The sequence below is a fragment of the Camelus ferus genome, chromosome 13 (genome assembly GCF_009834535.1).
Source record: "Camelus ferus isolate YT-003-E chromosome 13, BCGSAC_Cfer_1.0, whole genome shotgun sequence".
In the NCBI taxonomy this organism is placed as follows: Eukaryota; Metazoa; Chordata; class Mammalia; order Artiodactyla; family Camelidae; genus Camelus; species Camelus ferus.
The window spans coordinates 34,682,065-34,703,920 of NC_045708.1; the positions used below are offsets into that span (position 1 = coordinate 34,682,065).

Sequence of the window (21,856 nt, forward strand, 5' to 3'; positions counted from 1 at the left end):
CACTGAGCACGGTAAGGTATAGCTCAGTGGTAGAGTGCATGCTTAGCATGCACTGAGGTCCTGGGTTCAATCCCCAGTACCTCCATTAAAAAATAAATAAATACACAAACAAATTAATTTTGAAAAAGGAATATTCACAGAGAATGTCTTGAACAACATGTTAACTAACACACAGATCTAAAGAGGTGAACTCACAATCCAGATGAGACGGGTATTAACACAGAGAAAACTGACAGTGAGATATGCTAAGCAGCAAACACCCCCTAATGACAATGTCTGCAGAATGAAGTTTAAAGACTTCTAATGGTCTAAATGGTGGAGGTCTCATGGAGGAGGTGGGATTGGAATCAAGGCTATCAGTAGAGAAAAGGGGAGAAAGGGCATTCCAAGTGGAGGAAGAGGCACAAGGAAAGATAAACAATGACTACAATCACTTGGCTATCTGTGTAGGAAAGTAATCAGAGAGAATAGCATAGAGGTAGAGAGGGGCACACTATAGAGAAACTTGAGTGCTGTAACTCAATACTATCTGACATTTATCAAGCATCTTCTACGTATAAAGTACTGAGCAAGGTAGGAGACAGTAATCACAGATAAATATAACAGGAGACCTCAAAGAAATTACAATCCAGAATGAGAGACATGAAAAAACAAGTAATGATAAAACAATGAGTAATGAAATTAGAACTAAATAGATATGCAATAAGTAATTGCTCAATGGGAACATAGCTGAGATGTATTCCTTCCATAGAATTAGAGTAAATACTTGTTTTGGAAAGTTTTATGCCCAAATGGGGGAATGGAAAGTACAATAAAGGGTGAGTCTTTGATAAGAATCCACTTCAAACTTTCAACCCTAAATCTTAGCTTAAGAAACGCTTTCATAGGCTCTTACGAGTTTTCCATAGGTTGCTTATCCACTTCCAAAACACCAAATGGAATATTATCTCTTTGATTACAGAAGAATTACATTTCTTGGATGACTCCTCAAGAACACTGGCTTAGGGTCCAAGACCTAAGTTCAAATCCCTGCTTGTTATGTGCCCTGAGAAAGTGATTTACTCTAAGTTTTAGTTTTCTTATCTGTAAACTGGGGAAGTAATCTTACAGGTTTGCTACAAAAAATAAACAAGAAAAAATTAACAAAAACACAAAGCAGAGGGCTTAAGTTTATTTCCTCTGTTTCCTGCAATCTTCATATTTCAGCATAGTTTTTTTATATTTGAAATAGCTCTTTAAATGTCTTTTCTAAGATGTCAGAAATGTAACAATTCCAATATTGCAAATGTTGACATGCATCAAGAAATAATCTAATATTTTTAAACCAATCTGAAACTGTTACAGGTCGAAAAGAAAATTTCATACACTAAATTCATTGTAATTAATAAATGTAATTATGTGAATGACATACTTTTCAAATATGTGATATACAATGGTTTGGTTATACCATACTTATGAAATAAGATTCCTGAAAAGTCGCTCATACGATAAGTTGATAAATTAAATTATATTGATGGCCATAAAATTTTTATATTTACAGGAACTTCAAGGTCAAATTAATGGAAAAGGAAATTAACCACTAAGTATAAACAGGAACCAAGAAATTCACTTAGCCAACAAATATTTATTGAAAGTCCTTTTAGTGCCTGGTACTACACACTGTGCTTTAAAATTTCTCCTTTGTCATGGGACACAAAACTTAAGAAGTAAATAAAAATAATTCTAATGGAATTTCCTGGGAAGTAGTTGAGAATGAAGGCTATAGGAGAGAAATGCAGTAGGTACTACCTACAGGATAGTAAGAACAAAGTGTGCTTCTGATTCAAAAGGCAGAGAAGCAGATACTGGCAACTGAGATCAGTTTCTCAGTTTTGCTGAGGACACTCCTTTTGAATCAACTCAATAGATGCTGGAAAAAGTATTCAATAATATCCAACATCCACCCATAATTTTAAAAATATATTTTTTGTAAACAAGGAATTTCAAAGGGAACTTCCTTAACTTGCTAAAGGATATTTTACAAAAATCTCCTGCAAATAACATTCATAGGTGTGAAACCTTCAACACAATCTTATCAAACACAGGATCAAGACAAGAATGCACACAGTATTAGTGTATGCTGCAGCATATCAGGCTGCAAATTATGTTTGAAAATTAATGGCTTAAAATAATAAAGGTTCATTTCTCCCTCTACTTTATGGTAATATAGGTTAGCAAGAGATCACACTTCACAAAATTGCCCAAGGACCCACGCTGTTGAGACAGGCTGAACAACTTATAGCTGCACCATCTAGAACATGAGGCCTCACTGTCACTGTAACAAGAGAGAGTTCATATCAATTCTATGCTTCACCTTGGAAAGGAGCCACATAATTTCCATGCACAGCCCATTGGCTGGAACTAGGCCTCACAAACCTGCAAGAGGCCTTGAAAATATGGGCAAGAACATGAATAATAAGCAACATAATCTCTGCCACATCCCCATCCACTATCCATCCACTTTTATTTGACAATGTATTGAAGATCTGAGTAAGTCAAGATAAATAATTTGAAAGGCAGAATAAAACTCATTCTTTGTAGATGATACGGTATCCTCTACTAAAAAGTTCAAGAATATCTAGGACAAGAATGTTATACAAAAATCTATTTCAAACCTATACATCAATAAAACATACAAAAATGTAATTTTTACATAAAACACTCTTTATAATGGGAATCAAAACTATAAGATTTCTGGGAAGAAACTTAACAATGCGTAACACATTAATGAAAAAGCGTATATAACTTTAGTAGACATGTGAGAACTGAAACCACCAGCATTCACATGGATTAACTAACAGAACAAAGAACTGAGGCCCACCTACCTCAACATGACTTTACCATGAGTTTCAGGAAATTCTTGCCAGGATAATAATGCTACAAACCAGTAAGTATCTTCATTATTTGCTTCCGAACCTTCCCATAAACCATTTACCTGAACAACAGTCTGTTCAATCATCAATTAGCTCCCTTCTTAAAACAACAGATTCTTAATCTGGGTAAACAGCTCCCTTCTCAGGACAAGAAATCACTCAGCTGGACAAATCCATTCCTTATCCAATACCTGTTTACTTGTCAAGACTTGCTTTAAGACCCTGACCTTTGGGTCCATTAATCCTAAATTTTAAATCAGAAGCTTTGCCAATTAGATTCCCTCATTAAAAGGCTTACCTTAAAACACTGGAGCCCAGAGCCCCAAACCCTATGAGTATCTACCCATAACCTTTCAGCGAGTTACTAAGACTGTGAAGGTGGTGCTCTCCCTTACTGCATTCTGTCATAAACTCAGCTTTGCTTGACATCATCAGATTATTCAGTAATTGTGGTAGTCTTTCAGTGAGCTGGCAATTGACAATCCTGGAAGTCCAATAAGATCCACCACCACCGACCCCCCCGCCCCACCGCTGCCCCAGCTAACTGAGACTCTCAACTTAGAAACTACTCTTTCCTGTGGGACTTCTTGGGCCTCCCTCCTTGGGGGGTCTCTCTGACCACAATAGCGAGTGAAGTGAATCTTGGTGTTGAGTCTGGACTCGATTTCCTTTTCATAAAGTTCCCAAATGCTGAGTTACTTTGTCTTGTTGGAATGTAGAACTCTTCACTATCTGGTCAGATTTAAAAGCTAAACCAGTGTGAATCTGTCATATTACTGACAATACTAATATATCTCTCTCCGTCTTTGTCACTTTTTGCTGTGAGTCTGTAAGGGGAAGTTCATAAAGAAGTGAACAGGCATAAGCTACTGAAGCCACCCTCGGGCCAGGCCCAAGGACTGATAGGTTCAGGTGTTCTTATCATACCTGAATCCTTAGTAAAAATTCTGCTCTGGGTCACTTGTCAGAATATCATGAAAACTGTCCTCAGTTTCTAATTTTTTTTCCATGGTGGGGGAAAAAACCTCTGGAAGAAATTGCTACCAAACCTTCCATCTTCCTAGATTTGTCAGGTTGCCAATTTTAAGACATCAACCTAGTTTGGAGCCAAAGATACAAGGTGTACAAATTTTGACCAACATTGCCAGACTCTTATGCCTGTATTTCAGGTTAGGTCCATGCTCCCTCAAAGAAAGATTGAATCTTCACACATGTATTTACACTATAACTTTAAATGTGTACTGGTAGCTCCAAACAAAATGATTTCACCAAGCATTTTAGAATGACAGTGGCTGCTTTGGAGGATTTTTTATATGAACAAAACTGTTCATTTGAAAGATGCCTTAGAACAAAAAGGAGCAAAATCCCACACATCCAGTGGTCTGTACTTAACAGGCAGAACAAAAATTCCAAAAAATTTTTCAGAGTCCAAAAATTGCTTCCTTAAAAGGTTTGCTGGCTAAGGCAAAATTTTTAAATGTGAAAATTTAAAACTATGTCTCATTTAGATACCCCCACACTCCATTGCAAGAAGCAGCCTTTATCCTGCTGTTTCTTCTCTGCTGTCCTGTGTTCCTCCACTGCCTCAGTCAGATCCCTTTCCTTCCTCCTGTCTGCTTTCATTCCCAACTGACCTGCCAGAAACAAAAGCTCAATGGCTCCTTAAAGTTAAATCCCCTTCAGAATACACCAAAGTGCCATATGGTTGATTTTTAAGCTCTCGTCTGTTTCTGAGCTGAATAGTCAGAGACTCTTCAAAGTCTAAACAAGATAAACAGGAATTTGCAGCAGAATTTAGAATTCTGTGAACTTTAAACTAAACTTTACACGTTTCTTATCTCAATAATGGTGTCATCTAACACTGACTTGTGAAAATCAGAAATCTAAGAGTCATTCTTAACATTGCATGGTTAAGTGCCTTTCAATGCTCTCTGCTTTCAAAGTTTCTCTGCCTATTTTTGCCTAGTTCCTGGAATGCAAAAAAAAAAAAAAAAAAAAAAAGCCAGGAGATATCTTTATTGAGATCCTGTTAATTTTCGAATTACCCTAAACAGAAGAAAATTCTTTATGATAATGAGTCTTTCTCTAGGAGAACATAGTATATCTTTTCCATTTATCATATCTACTTTTCTATCAAACTTAATCCTAAATATCTGTCTAATATCTCCACTGCAATCGACCTCCGTTACTCCCACCCCAATCCAAGTTATCACCACCATCTCTCACACTGTTTAACAGCCTACTAACTTGTTTGCTAGTATCCACTCTATTCCCAGTCCAACCCACTTTCCACACTACAATCAAAGTGATAGATTCAAAGCACAAATCTAACCTTGTCACCTTGTTGTTTAAAATAATTTCATTTGTTTCCCATTGTACTTAGGATAATATTCAAAATTCCTAACCTGGCTTAAAAGATTTGATCCCCATCTGCCACTCCAGCCTCAGTTTATACTGACACATGTCTCACCTCCAGCAACACTGGGCTTTTAGTTGCCTGACCTCTGAACCTTTATAAATGCTATTTCCCCTTTTCCCTTGCACATGTCCTTTCCTCCTTTTCATGCAGTAAATTCCTATTCACCTTCAGAGCTCAAGAGCAATCACCAATCCTCAAGATGCTCTTTTCCATTCTCTTTCACCAGATCAAATCCTCCTAGTACACAAACTAGTCCAAGCTAGCGTGCATGACCCCCATGATACAGTTCCAGGTACATGTTGATTTTTATGATTTTGTTATTATCTGTCTCCCTCATTATCATGAAATATCCATGAAGCAGAGATCATTTCTAGTTTTGCTAAGTTTTCATTTCTAGCATAATAAATGTTTCAGTCGCATCATCTTTCCTAAAGTGAAAGACAGTAGTTGGGAGTGGAGAGGGACAAGGCATTCTAGATGTGACAAAAGAAATGGCTAGCCTCCCACCACATTCATCTCTCCCTCCCAGAGCAGAAGTATTGCTGAGAAGCAATCCTTGCATCTAGATGTGGCCATCTGATCAGTGTAGAATGCAGACTGAGAATGTTATGTGCCAATTTTAGGCCAAAGCTTTTAAGAAACAGATATGCCTCTCCAGGTTCTTCATTTCCCCGCCATGTGAAGAGAACAGCAAAGCTCTAGGGTAAGGCAAAAGCATAAAATGGGGCTACTAAATGGAAAAAATAGCATGCAGATCAGAAGTACCCTAAATTCAACTACTATGTGAATAAAAACTAAATTTCTATTATATCAACCTTCTGAAGTTTGGAGGTTCATTTCTATAGCAAATAACATTATCCCAATCAATTCAGAAACCAATGTCTTACTTCACTGGCCTTAACACAGATCTAAATTTGCATTGGCTTATAGGTTGGGAGCAGGAAGCAAGGGAACAGATGTTTGAGGATTGAAACTTTAAAATCCACGTAATGCAGTAGCAAAATATTTAATTATACTGTGACCTGCAACAGCTTGGAAGATAGACCACAGAACTTTCAAGCTTGTTACTACTAGGAAAATAGCTGGAAAGGACAAGAGTAGGAGTGTGTATTGGCTTTTACTTGTATTTGGCAAGGGATTTCAAGAATGACAAGCTCAGGAAAGACTAGTTTGAGAGTAGAAACGAAACAGTACAGGAAGAGTCTAGTAACTGAGGGCTCCCAGGGTCAGGAAAAGTGAGTGCCAACTGCGTGTGGACCCCAAAGGTATAAGGTTAAGACAGAAAAAGGCTTTCAGCTTTCAACAAAGATTCATTAGACATTTTAAACAGAGAAGCTAAATCCTAAGACAAAACTCAGATTGAAGGGGTTGCTTCCAGTCTGAGTCGACTTCAAATGGCCTCAAGGCAAGTGCCATTAAAAGACAGAAGAGCCAAAGAAATATATCAGATCCTGGAATTACATTTAGAAGTGGGGGGAAAAAGCTTTGGGTGTATTTACTGACACATTAAACTGACTGGAAGCAAATGAGAAGTCTACTGTTTTTGAGGAAACTGTATTGCCTACGAAATCAAGAACTTGGCCTTTAAGAGTCTATGTCAAAACAGCTCTCAGGCGCCGAAGATTTTAACAGCAAGAAGTGGGCTGAAAAATTATACATTTCCAAGAGATCAAAATCCTCCAAACCCATTTCAGAGAGGATAACCCACTGCCACATTGGATAATAAACAGACAAGGAAAAACCAGCTATAGGGCAGAGTCAGGGCCCATGGAGAGTAAGGTCTAAGAAAGGAAATTCCTCTACCATCAGGGCAGCGGGGCACCTGCCTGATAGGTTCACAAAGCTTGCCCAGCAGGATTCATCATTGCTATAGACTAAGAACTGCTCTTCATTCTCTATTTCTCCCTTTTGTAAATAAGAACCCCCCCCACCCCAGTTATCCTGTCCCTGCTCTAACAAAACATACTAGAAATGAGGTTCAGGTAGGGTAGGAAGGTGAAGGAGGGGAGAGATAATTTGTCTTAGTTCACAGGCCACTGGATCATAAGGAATCCCATCTGGATCTGATGGACTGGCCTATCCATCACCAAAAGATCCTGAACTTCAAGCTAGATTCAAGTGGCTGCAAATAACTTCAAGTAGTTTTCCTTGAAGAGGACAAAAGTATATTCTGTGTGAGGGAAGAAAGGTATGCAGATATATTTGGTGGCTAGACGGGTAGACTGTGACAGATACGGTTTGCTGTCTACTACAATGTATGACCCCTCTGTAGTGGAAAACAGCTGCTTAACCAGGATTCTATTTGCTAGTCACCCTCCTCCCCCTGCTTCTAGATATGGCCTTGTGGCCATTTCTTGTCATGGGACTATAAGAAATAATTTAGTTCACTTCCAGGCTTTTAAGAAGCAGGTGTGCCTTCACAGATGTATTGGACTGTTAATGAGAAACAATTTCTACTGTGTTAAGACACTGAAATACCAGAGTTTGTAAGAACGTCAAGCATTACCCTAATAAATTGGGTGAGTTGAAATATAGAGCTAGAAATATGAACATGACTTGGATGAGAAGGACATTGATGATATAATGGGAACAGAGTGTGTAGGTTCAGGAGCAACAGAAGTTGCTAAATTACAGGCAGTACAGAAATCTGAGCAGAGACCTCTAAACTTGATGTGATACTCATTCACGCATTCAAACCATTTATGTGTCCACGAGGCATCATACACCTGGCTAGCCAGCAAGGACAGAATGAATAAGACATTATACTTAGTTAGCTTCATGAATCTGGAAAGACACATTAAGTCCTTATTCTGGTAAGTCAAAGAGGTACTCAGTTTAACAGGGCAATGTAAGGTATGTGAGGATATTAAAAGTGATGTAAGGATACCAGAAATCAACCATATATTCCACATGCATTTCACATTTGTGTCTAAAGCCAGTTCTACTTCCCAATTCCACTAACATGGTTTCCTATCTCTTTCAAAGAGGTGTAAGGACTCTTTAATTTTTAAAGTTCTCATAAAATTCATTTTCCCCAAATATTTTAGGAATAATGGATAAAAAAGTGAAAGCAATGTTTATTTGAATATCTAGCAGTGAAAAGACAGAGAAAGAAGAGACTGTAAAGATATAGAGGCAGATTGAAAGGTGTGTTCTTTTTCAGAGAACTTTGTATTTATAGAACAGTTGATTATAGTGCATCCAAGGTGAAGAGAGTTGAGATTGGCTAAAAGAGTAGATAATGACCAAGCAGCCAGAAATCTTAAAGAGGGAGGCAGCAGATATAATAGGTATGGAGAAGTAGGAAAAATAGGAAGTAAAGATGCTAAGTAGCCATTAACATGCAGATTAATAAAAAGGGTAGACTTTAAATAAAGAAGAAAATAAATAAATACAAACTGTGAAACAAGACTTGAAGAAAACGTACAAAGACAGGCTTGTCCCTCAAGTATTACAACTAAGGTGATTACAGTCTCCATTCTCAACAATTTTAATTTAGTAGGCTGGGAATGAATTTTTATAAAGTTCTACCTGGTGATCTGACAATCTGGTCACACGGTGCCTTGACTTGACACTTAACTGCTCCGTATTTCTTTTCCCACACTGACAGCACAGCAAAGAACTATGCTACTCAGTGTCAGCTACCACAGGATACACTGTTTTCAAGTAAATAAACTACAGTATCATAAGGAAAGCTATGTCTTTTGTTTTGTTTTGTTTTCCCACTTCTTATTAAGACGCTTTCACTTAGGGACAGAAAAGACAAACTCTGGGGCAGTCTCAAAATGTATAGTGGATAATTTTATGGTACCCAAAATAAATTTAGATGATATACAAGATTATTTTACATGGCACATGGACATACACTAGAAACATTGAATCACAAAGGAAAACATGTATTTTTTTCAATTTTCTTTCAATCAGAAATCCTCAGCTGTCTATTGGTACGTCTCCTACACCCGTCTGTCACTGCTTATCTCATTTTAACAAATGGAGACCATGCCTCAGAGTCTTTGGGAAACAACAGTCATCTAGTCAGAATTTAGTAACATTGCTTTGTTTTTGCTGTATTTTTAGGCTATCATCCATTTAAAGCATAAGATACTGATTTTTCATTTACACTGGTGAAATTTTTAAAAGGTGAACTTCTTTAGATAGCATAAATTACCTGCAGTTATTACAAAAATTATGAGGATGCTCTATGAATGACTGAAATTTAGAAATACTACTGTGTGAGATATCACTCAAAGTAACAACCAATTTCTATCTCTCTCTCATACACACATACACATATACATACACAAACACATTCAGTAAGTAATTAATTCAAATGAACAATCAAAAGCCACAGAATACTTGTAAGAAGACTTTCAATGAAAAGTCTATTCTACCAGTTGACAACGGAGACAAAATAATGACATTCCATAATATGACAATTATTGTTTGTACATTTTCTTGACTAAATGAATATGATAATCCCTGACCATATGTATAAGAAATGTACTTGTGCTCTTATCTGAAAGCTAGGATCATTACTGTTCTGTAATTTATACTACATACCTTATAATCCTTGGGTCGGTAGCAGCCAAGATGAGAATGATCTGAAAAAGGATTACAAAAGAATTAAACTATAAATATTTCCCATCAAAAAGAAGAAAATTTGGTTTCATCTTTGATTTTTGCTATCACTCTGTTTCTTATAATTCATACAGCAGTTTTCAGAAATATCTTAAAATCCTTCAACAATGTTACAAAGATGATGAGCAAGGCAAAATCTACATCTGTTTGCTCTGCCAGCCACCTTGAAGCCTGTGGAGGCCTGCAGGGAACAGGAATTAAAACGACGAATATGTCTGGAAGGCTGTGGTTCAAGGCCATTTTTGATGGCTATAAGAAGGGTCTCTGGAACCAGGTCTCTTAAAATTGAAGGTGTTTATGCTCGAGATGAAGATGAATTCTACTTAGGCAAGAGATGTGCTTATGTGTACAAAGCAAAGAACAACACAGTAACTCCTGGTGGAAAATTGGACAAAACCAGAGTAATCTGGGGAAAGATAACTCACGCTCACAGTGGCATGGTTTGTGCCAAATTCTGAAGCAACCTTCCTAAGGTCATTGGACACAGAATCCACGTGATGCTGTACCACTCAAAGATTTAAACTTACCGAAGAGTAAATAAATAAATATTCCCTTGAATTTTTATTAAATGGCTTACAAGTCTCTGCCCTAAATTCAGTTGCTAAGTGCTTAAATGATGGTGGTTATCAGGCATTTAGAGTACAAGGAAGCCCAGAGATGGCAGTCACCGAGATTTTGGACAATAGGGTTTTGATGAGGATAGGATATAAGTATCTTAATATAACAGGGGAGGTTACTAGTAAGCTTTGGTTGGAGACACTGGAAAGGAGTATCTTGGAAGGCTTATGGTATTGGAGCACTTGAACCTAGCCTCTGAAAAGTTTTTGGACAAATGGAGACACCTGGCATATTCCAGAAAAGACAGGAGTCAGAATTTTAAGCCAGCACAGATATACACCATGAAACTTACCTAGATTTCCATAGCAAATGGATCTATAACTCTTCCCTGTATTTCAGCTTTGGTACTGTGGTTTATTAAATGTACTGGGCAACTGCCTCCCTCATTAAATTGAATGAAACTTAAAAAAAAAATCTTTATCAGTTCTTCAGTAATTAAGTGATTTCACAAATACTATTTTCATTAGAGTAGAAGATCTCTGAATACAGACCAAAATAATTTTGAGTTGATAAACCAGTTTGTCTACATGAAATGGATAATTTTAGTTGATAAACTAGTTTATGATGAAATGTAATCTGAATATATAGATTTGATAGAAATTGCCAAACCACATGTGTTCCTATTCTTGGAGGCCATGCTTGAATCAAGTGAGTGTAGTGGAAACAGGACCAGCTTTAGAGGGCAGGAGCACACTGTAGTAAAAGACTGTTGACAAATAGATCTGCATTGCATTCAGGCCCCAGGAGTTTCCATCTGGCCTTGGGCACATTACCTAACCTTTTTAAGTCTCAGATTCCTCAACTATCTGATGTACCTCTTTCCTAATATTGCTTTAAAGATTACATTAGATATTACATATATGGCAATAAAATAAATGCTAACTATATTACTAACACCATCATCAACCTCATTACTATCGAATTCTAAGTCAAGCAAGGCCAGGTTCAACTTCTACCACTTATCAGACATATTATTTTGGTCAAGTTATATAATTAATCTGTGTTTCACTCCTCATTTTAAGAGTATAAAGATAATGCTTACCTTACCTCAGAGAGTCATAGTGGTGATTAAATCATACTGTTTATGAAAGTACCTAGTTCAGTATAACAGTGGATTATAAACTATTCTAAATCTTTCCCTAAAATAAAGACCTCTATACTGCAGATGCAGATTTTGGGTTTTACTCATTACTTAAAGGAGTCAACTTTGAAGCATTCTAACCTCTGTTACAGTAACAGACAAGAAAATCAGAACCATAATTTGCAATTCTATTTCCTTACTAATACATTCCAGTCAAAAACAGAATTTCTAATATTCTATATTTTACCTTCCCAAATTACCTTGTACAGAAATATACTGCCTATATATTAGAGACCCAGATAGTCTATATTAGCCAATTAGCTCTCTTTTATAGTACAAGATGTTGTTTCTTCTCTGAGTGTCCTGAACCATTATAAATGGTAGCTGAAACATGAATGTCTTCCACACAGGCCAACTTCACCATTTATTTCAGTAAGATTCAACTTACTTCAAGTGCTTTTCAAAATTCAAAATAAAACTAAATCCCAGCCCACCTTCTCCTCTGTATAGTCTAATGTACAACATGGCCACAAATAGCACAAGAAATTAAAAAATGATAAGGACATACTGAGTCTAATTCTCCAAACATGCTAACTTTGAAAATTATGATAATTTCTACATTCTTTCTGGCAGCTAATGTAATATTAAAACACTGGTATGTCTTCTGCTTTCTACAAACCATTTATAAATGTACCCTAATTCAGACAGATTTATAATTTTCTTTCATTTTTACGAATTAAGCTGTTACTTTGATCTGAGGTTTCCTAATGTTCACATTTACCCACACTTAACGGCAATTAGGCACTAACTATATTCTAAATGCAAGAGATAAAGGAGATAAAAGTCATGGCCCATGGTTGTGAAGTACTTATAATTTACTGTAGTTGAGTTATACCAAGTTGAAGGACAGCAGCATAAAATAATAGGCTAAATAAGAATGGTACAGGCAGTATGTAGAATGGTACACACAATTAATGTTACTAAAAACTCAGAGCGGGGTGCAGGTATTAAAAAAAAACAAAAAACACAGAGATCAATCTCTCAAAGTTGAAGGCAATCAGGCAAAACTTCCTAAAGGAGGAGAAAGTTGAGCTGGGCCTTAATGAATGGGTCACACTTAAGTATGAAGAAAAAGAAAGAACTAATTTAGATTGTGTGTGTGTGTGTGTGTGTGTGTGTGTGTACATGATCTCAAACAACTTACTTTACCTTTTTAAACCTCAGATTTCTTCATCTATAAAATGGGGATAAATGACAGTATCTAAATTCTTGAGATTACTGTAATTAACCAATCAAATATAAGTGCTTAGTATAGCAGCTAGCAGAAAACATACAACAAGTATTAGCTATTATTTGATTCTTCAATAACCTCATGAAATCAGTGTTATGAACTTAATATTTGTGTCTTCCCAAAATTCATGTTAAAGCTCTACCCCTCAAGGTGACGGTGTTTGGAAATGAGGCCCTTAGGTGGTAACTGGGGCTGGATGAGGCCATGAGGGCGGGGCCTCACAATGGAAAGAACGCCCTTATAAGAAGAGACATGGGAGAGCTCCCATGTGAGCTATGGAGTGCCCAATTGCTCACTCACGCGCTCTCTCTCTCTTCTCCAATCCCTTCTCCACGCACACAGGAAGAAGAGGTCATGTCACCGTACAGTGAAATGGCAGTTGCCTACAAACCAAGAGAAGAGATTCCAGAATGAAACCCACCTTACCCGCACCTTGATCCTGGACTTCCCAGCTTCCAGAACTGTGAGAAAATAAATGTCTTTTGTTTAAGCCCCCAGTCGATGGTGTTTTGCTATGGCAGCCCAAGCAGACTGATACAATGCATAAGACTATTGCTTCTACTTTACATTTCAGGAAGCTGACTTCCTATACAGCTCAACGAGTCATGGAACTGAGGTTTTTGATTAGTTCAGCGCTACTTCTGCTAATATAAGGACAGTAGAAGACGTCCTTATAATAAAGCAAAAGCACACAGAGAATAAAAGTGTCTTTATTGTCTCAAAAATGGCATCAGATTATGGCTTTGTTAACCAAATGGATATGATATATACAATGTAATTAATCAAATACCGAGTAGTGACAGTACACATTAAAAACAAAATGTGACCATCAGTCATCAGAACATTTCCTTAGCAACCATCTAATTCAGAAATTAAGATCTACTTTGTACGTAAGTCACCATTCACACTGGGAGAGGTCTGATAACTTAAAGCCTCTGCATCCTTCCTCTCTTTCCATAGCTGACCCTCACCCAACAGGCTCATATGTATCAGCCCTAAAAGGACCAATCCTGACTAAGTAAGAAGGACTAAAGGAGCTTTCATCTAAATCTCATCATCTATTTATCAACTTATTTTTTCTTCAAAGTAACACTCGAGCCCCCATCCTGGCAATTAGAACCAATGCATAGTCCCTTTGAGTCAATCCCTATCTTGGCAACCTCCATAGAACCCTACAGTGAAGGGTACACATCATCCTTTTACAAAGCTTAAAGGAATCCCACTCTGGTAGTGAAGTGCTACCATCACCACAGAACTTCCCGATGCTCAATGAGTGTGCCCTGTTCCAGCTTTCAGAGGGCATCTGCCACTGGAGACCTTTATCAGCACTTAAGCCCACGGCTATCCCAGGGCCCACGTAACATTCCAGGGTTGGCCTCTGCTCTCCTGTGAACCTTCACAGAGCACACAGCCAATGCTTTTGCCATATGTTAATCCCTGTAACTAGAAGTAAAGCTAGGATTTCCAGCTTTATAAAATAAAAACAGAGTTTAGTATCTCTCAGGAGGTCCAACCTTCTAAAAAGGAAAGACGCATAGCAAAATGTTTTCTGTCTCCTGCTCACTTGTGATATAGTCACCTGAAACTGTTTACTCCAGTGTCTAATATTTTTATCTTATTTCCATGGCTATCAAAGTCTCAGTAGCAACATCTCAGCCTTTCCCCCTCACATTTTTTTCTTTTCTAAAATTTAGTAAACTGTAAGTTCCCTGCTTACCAGTGACTGAAATAGTGATAATCATTAAAAAAGATATAAAAAATGGCTAAAAATCACATGAATAAACATGCAATGCCATTAGTCATGTATAAATTGAAATCACAATGAGATAGGACTGCATAGAATGATTATAATTAAAAAGGCAATAACAAGTGTTGACAGGGATGTGGAGAAACTGCAGTCTTGTATACTGCTGGTGGGAATGTAAAATGGTACAGACACACTGGAAAACATTTGGCAATTTCTTAAAAGGTTAAACTTACAATATTAACTGGCAATTCTAAGTATCCACTGAGGAGAAATGAAAGAATTTATGTATGCAAATACTTCGATATAAAACCATTCACAGTAGCACTATTGATAATAGCCAAAATCAAAAACAGTACAAGGGATCAGGATGGGAGTGTAGATTTACTGCAAATGAGTATAATAAAATTCTTTGGGATGATGGAAATCTTCTAAAAATTGGTATTAGTGATTTTACAACTGCAAATTTATTAAAAATTAGTTAACTGTATACTTAAAATGGGAATTTTATGATATATAAACTATACCTCAATAAAGCTGTTAAAAATGTTTTATAAAGAATAGAAAAATAAAGAAACTGAAAAAAAGGAGTTCCTAAAAATGAAACTGTTCAGCTGCCAAACAGAACTGTTCAGCTTGTCTTCTACAAGACAAGAAGGCTCACATTTAAATGAAAGCTGAAACAGACATTTTACTGATAAGTATATACATGGTGACTACATGCATTTTATTCAGAAAAGATTAAAATATTACCATTTATTGCTATGTACTCAAGATATGGCCTATTAGGATTTGGGATGTTATTTCCAATTTATTTTACATAAAAAGCAATAACCATCCAACAAAGGGATTAGTGGAAGCTCATAAAAGATTACAGTCTAATGTAGAATTAAAACTCATGACAGAATCTTCAAACCAAGAGAACAAGAGATGTTTCCTCCAACGGGGAGACAGCCTAACATCTTTCCTAAATCCTAAGCAAGTAAAAAAAGAGCCAGGATGACACCCTTGATTTCCTCTTCAAACATATAAGTGATTGGGTAAAACCTCCAAATATTCTTGAGGTATTATAAGAGGTACTGAGTTTCTTCAAAAGGAATGCACAAATTACAATTAGAATTATATACCGTGGAAATTCCAGATAGAGAAAATTAGAACATATTTTAAAAAATACCCTCTGCATGCAGGTAGGAAAAGTAGTAGAAGGGTGGTAGAAAAGAACAGAACTTGCAGTTAGAAGGCCCAGATTCCAGACTGTGCAGGGGTGTCCTGTAGCTCTCCAACACGTCACAAGAGCTCTCCAAGCCCGGCACCTTTCCTCTAATCCCATCATGAGGCCCCACCCATAGACTCACCTAAAGCCAATTCCCTCCCAGAGGTAAACACCCATCTCCAACACCATCACTGGGAGTTTAGAGCTTCAACATGTAAACTGTAAGGGACACGTTAAGTCCACAGCAACGTCCTTGTCAAGAAAAGTTTATACCAGACACACACACAGACACGGAGTCAGGGAGAAGAAAGAGATCGAGGGAGAGGGAAAAGCAAATATTAATATTTGTGGATTCTAAGTGAAAGGTACAGGGAAATTCTTTGTATTATCTATACTTTCTGTAAGTCTGAAATTCTATCAAAATAAAAAGTTAAAAGAGTAAAAGCACCTCATTATTGACCTCTCTGATTGTACCTCTACATAGGCAGCCAACTACTTTAATTATAAGTTACTAGAAACTGTAATAGTTCTAATAGCAAATATATAATAACTGTCAAGGGAAATCAGACATTTAAGTGCATTCCAAAGACATCTTCCAAAGAAATGTCTATATTGAAGTTATTTTCGATTTTCTTGTTCTTAAGGCTTATTTATTCCACATCTATAAATTTCCTCCAAGAAGGGAAGCAGTATAACATCTGTTCCTAACTTCATATAGCCTGCTATTCTGAGCATAAAAGACTTATTGATTACCCCATCTATCTCCCTGTTAGTATAAGTGGGCACAAACCCTTCATGTTCTCAGAGAAGAATGTTCCATTTCCAATTAAAAAAAAGGGATTATACACTAGAGTTTAGAAAAAGAAAGAGACAGAGCTCACTATATGCTGATCACATTTTTTCACTCTCTCATCTTTCTATGCCTTTTCTCAGTTTGTAGTAAGTTAACTTAAAGGCTGCTGGTGAATGCTTGGTGAACTGACCAGCCAATGTCTGGTATTCAGATATTAACGCTTAAATATCCCTAATGATAAGATACTATTTAATCTTCTTCATAAAAATCATCTTCATATTGAACTTAAGAAACAACTTATCTAATCACCAGCACCAAGTCTAAAAATGAAAAAAAAATCTTATAAACCAAGCCTAAAGGATGTTATCTTTTTAGAAACATAAATAAGCATTATGACAGATGGTATTTATTAAGTGTCCAGTGTGCTGGGGCATTTTACATGGTAATATTTGCCATGTTGTCTTCATTCTTCAATAAATAAACTGATTATCAAAGAAGTTAAAACGACATGTTCAAGAATGCCCAGGTTATAAATAAGTGGCAGAGTGAGTATCCAAATATATGTGTAAATGTATGTCCAAAACCCATAACCTTGAACTTTTTTTACAATGATGTTTCCCAAAGCCTGTTCCACAAACTGGGTAATACATGTTAAGGTGAGAAAAGGGTTTTATAGTCAAATATAAATTTAGAAGTTGTTGAGCAAAGCAAAATCAAGGTTTTTTTTTTTTTATCAAAGGTATCATATTCTTTAATATGCTAATATGTGTTTTGAATCTCAAAGAGGGAGATGGGTTACAGCAGCACAGAAATTCCATATGTTTAGAGAGCACCCACAAGGTGTATCACAAGCTGCAACAAGTGGCATTACGCCACATTCCCCAATAATACAGCAGAGATTCTGTTTTGTTAATTGACGCCAAGATAAAGACCTAATGATAGCCAAGACAACTAAAACACTGAAGAGAGATGACTTGTAGCTTACCATTGTGCAGCCTGGACCATCCATCTCTTTCACAGTCTCTGCCAGATGATCCAAATAAAGCATCAGCCCTGGGACTTGGGGGATCGACCTAGAATAAGGAATATTTGAATGTGAAAAAGAACTTAAATGCTTTTTTTCAGTCTCATGGCACCAGAAAATCAACTAAAGTACATAGACCACATTATCACCAGGTTAACATGATAGTGCCTACACGGCTCAGGCACGTTCCAAAATCAGAGTTTAATCGAGTATTAATAAAACTAAGACTAAACTCCAGAAAAATTTAATTATACATCTGAGTCTACTTTAAAATGAACAGATTTACAGTTGAAATGTCCATTATCTATTACCTAGTTTGCTTTCCATTACTAAGTTAAAAAGAGAGAAATCTTACTTTACCACTTTTAAAAAACAAGTTTAGCCATTTACTGCTTATCTCCTTACCTTACAGATTTTGAACTTAAACAGTGTTTTACTCAGCTGTGTTCAGAGGCCAGCATCCTGAGCCTAATAATGAGTCATTCATGTTTTCTTATTAAAAAAGTCAGTGATATAAATCTGTATGTAACAGCTCTATTTATCAAAGTAAAAGACTACATAAAAAGACAATGTCAAGAGAATAAAAAGGCAGCCTATGGAACAGGAGAAAATATTTGCAAATCATTATATGAAAAGGTATTAATATTTGACCATAGTAAAAAACTTCTAAAATTCAACTAAAAAACTTAAAAAGACATTTCTCCAAAAGATATACAAATGACCAATAAGCATATGAAAAAATGTTCAACATCACTAATCACTAGAGAAATGAAAATCAAAACACTCCTTTACCCCTATCAGGATGGGCATTACCAAGAAACAGAAAATAACAAGTGTTCGGCAAGGACGTGGAGGGACTGAACCACTTGTATAACTCTCACTGGGAATGAAAATTGGTGAAGTCACTATGGAAAACAGCATGGGAGTTCTACAAAAAATTCAAAGTAGGCCTGTCATATGATCCAGCAATTCCACTTCTGCATATATACCTCCTGAAAATTGAAAGCAGGGACCTGAACTGATATTTTTTATACCATGTTCACAACAGTATTATTCACAATAGCCAAAAGGTAGAAGTAATCCTCATGTTCATCAACAGATCAGTGGATAAACAAAATATGGTATATATGTATAAAAGAATATTATCCAGCTGTAATAAGGAAGAAAATTCTGACACATGCTATAACATGGATGAACCTTGATGACTTTACGCTAGGTGAAATGAGCAATTCACAAATGGACAAATACTGTTTATTTTGTGTACCCTAAACCGTCAGATTCATAGAGACAAACATGTACAATGTTGTTTGCCAGGGGGAATGGGAATGCCAAAAGAAAGAATGGGGAGTTATTGTTTAATGGGTACAGAGTTTCAGCTTAGCAAGATGAAAAAACTTCCGGAGACAGATGGTGGTGATGATTCCACAACAATGTGAGTGTACTTACTTAATGAGTACACTTAAGGTACATTTTAAAATGGCTAAAATAGTAAGCTTTATATTGTGTATATTTTACCATGATTTTTAAAAATTTAAATTAAAAAAATGGGGAAAGACAGCCACGGAGTAAGAAAAAATATTTGCAAATCATATACTTGATAAGGATCTCGAATCCTACATATATAAAGAAAATTTACACTTGACTTCAACAAGAAGGCAAATGACACAACTAATAATGGGCAAAGGATTTGAATAGACATTTCTCCAAAGAAGGTGCCATACAAATGGCTAACAAGCACATGAAAAGATGCTCAGCATCCTTAGTCATTAGGGAAATGTAAATCAAAACCATGAGAGACCACTCCACACCCCCCAGGATGGCTATAATAAAAATAAAATAAAACAGAAAAAAGCAAATGTTAGTGAGAATGTGGACAAGTTGGAGCCATCAAACATTGCTGGTGGGAACCTAAAATGGAGCAAATATTGTGGAAAACAGTCTGGCAATTCCTCAATAAGTCAAACACAAAATTATCATATGATCCAGCAATTCTACTCCCAAGTACTAAAGCAGTTAGGAATTAAAATACGTATTCAAACAAAAATTTGTGTATGAATGTTCACAGAAGCACTACTCACATAACCAAAAGGTGAAAAAACCCAAATGGCTATCAACAGTTGATGGGTAAACAAAATGCCCATTGGATTATTTAATCATAAGAAGAATCAAGTACTGATACATGCTACAACATGGAAGAAACTCAAAAGCCCTGTGCTAAATGAAAAGAGACACAAAATGCCTGAAATTCTTTGATTTCATTTATATGAAATGGCAGAATAGGAAAATCCATGAAGACAGAAAGTAGATTAGTGGTTGCCAGGGTCTGGGGAAAGAAATGGGAAGTGAATGCTTAATGAGAACAAGGTTTCTGTTCAGGGTGATGAAAAAGTTCTGAAACTAGACAGTAGTGACAGTTTTACAATATAAATGTACTTAATGTCACCAAATGATATACTTTAAAATGGTTGAAATGGTAAATTTTATGTTATGAGTATTTTACCACAATAGAAAAAAAAATCCTACTCTGCGTAAATGAAAAGAAGAATGCAGTCTAACCCCTGCAGGGTGGTTGCGCCAGTTTGTTTAGGAGCCTACTAGTTAGTTTCTTAAAACTGCTCCTTATTCTTTAAGATTACTTTTTATACAGTGTTTGTAAATCTAGAATATCTTTCCTAAAAGTGTTAAATTTTGCATATGCATATATCAAATTGAAATTTTGTTTGGTTACCAATTCTGTTAAGTGCTTTTAGAATCACGAACGGCTATGGAGGGAAAGGGAGGAAAGGCAGCTCCATGTTCACAAACACAATTAGAAAAATCTAGTCCTATACAATAATGTAAGCATTTTCTAACTACAGGCTTAGACGTATGTATTGCTTTTTGCTCATTGGAAAGCTGAAAGGGAAATCATTTAAACAAAAATGTCAAGGTTTATACAAAGCAGCATTAAAATTATTCTATTTTGAATACTGACATGAAAATAATAATATAACAAACATTTTAAGAACAGTTATTTCCCTAAATAATTTTTTATGTGGCTAACCCTCAATATATTCCCTGTTATCTTTGTACATAGGTTTTTAAATTAAAATGCTAATATTCCTTCAGATTAGAATTTAGCATGTCCTCTCTTTTCAATTTAATTTGCAATCGTGGGCAAACAAAATTAAAGGCATTCTGAAACTGCCATTAAACAAGCAACTAAATGTATCTGGATATTGTTCAAACAACAAAAAAAGTGAGCAGAAACTGTAAACAAGTTCTATAGAAATAAGACAAGTGTAATCACAATAATCTCAATAAAATATTACCATTTTCAAGTATCCATTATATTTTAAATTCTTTTTACAATTAAAAAATCTAATACTTTAGACTAAAATAATAAAGGATCCATAGTCAAAATACGAATATGGAATGAAATATTGCTTAAGGCACATCTAAATTTTTTAAAAAAGGTATCATTAAGAAAATCAGAACTTTTAGGTGGTGTACATTCAAAAAGCTATTAGACCTTAAAGGAGTATGTTTACATCTTTGCATTTGTATTTACATTTTACATTTTAGAATTTGGAAAAAAATGCATTAGAGACATCAAAGTCAGAAACAGTTTTACAGGTATCTCAAAAAGTTGTTTTGCTTCTATGGGCAGTTAAATCTTTAAGTTTATTATTATTATATAGAGAACTTTTTATTAATTTGTAAATTTTGTTTAAAAATACTTTTAAGGTAAATTTTTATAAAAATTCAAGAAACTAAGATTTTGATTAATTATTCTGATTATATATTACATATAATATTCTGATCATAGACCCTTAAAATTAGCCAGTCTATTTGACTATCATATGGACACAAGCTCTAAGCTTAAATCATATCAAAAGCAGTCTTCTGTATAGAAAGACTGGAACTATGTTACCCTTAAGTTAACTCTTCACTTTCAAAGACATTCCCATCCCCATCAAATGATTTGCTTTAAAGGTCCATTATATAAGGCTTACACAAGGGATATAATTTTAAGGGAAACTTACTTTTCCATTACAATTTTTTAAAAGGCTGTTGGGGGGGGGTCTTCCTTTTCATAAAGAAAATTTGATCCTCTTTTAAAACCCTACTCTGCCATTTTAGT

The 21,856-nt window shown here is 35.9% G+C and overlaps 1 protein-coding gene and 1 pseudogene across 6 annotated transcripts in view; one reads left to right on the forward strand and one right to left on the reverse strand.

Annotated features, from left to right (window-relative positions):
• Positions 1–21,856, reverse strand: part of SPATA6 (spermatogenesis associated 6) — a 101,539-nt gene that overhangs the window by 38,678 nt on the left and 41,005 nt on the right. For all 6 annotated transcript variants that reach the window (XM_032494233.1, XM_032494234.1, XM_006178391.3 and 3 more), the window contains 2 exons: positions 17,695–17,782; positions 9,892–9,932 (listed from right to left, as the gene is read on the reverse strand). In XM_032494233.1, coding sequence (XP_032350124.1) covers positions 9,892–9,932; positions 17,695–17,782 — 129 coding nt within the window. The remainder of the gene's footprint in view (positions 1–9,891; positions 9,933–17,694; positions 17,783–21,856) is intronic.
• LOC102521135 lies at positions 10,156–10,490 on the forward strand (annotated as a pseudogene).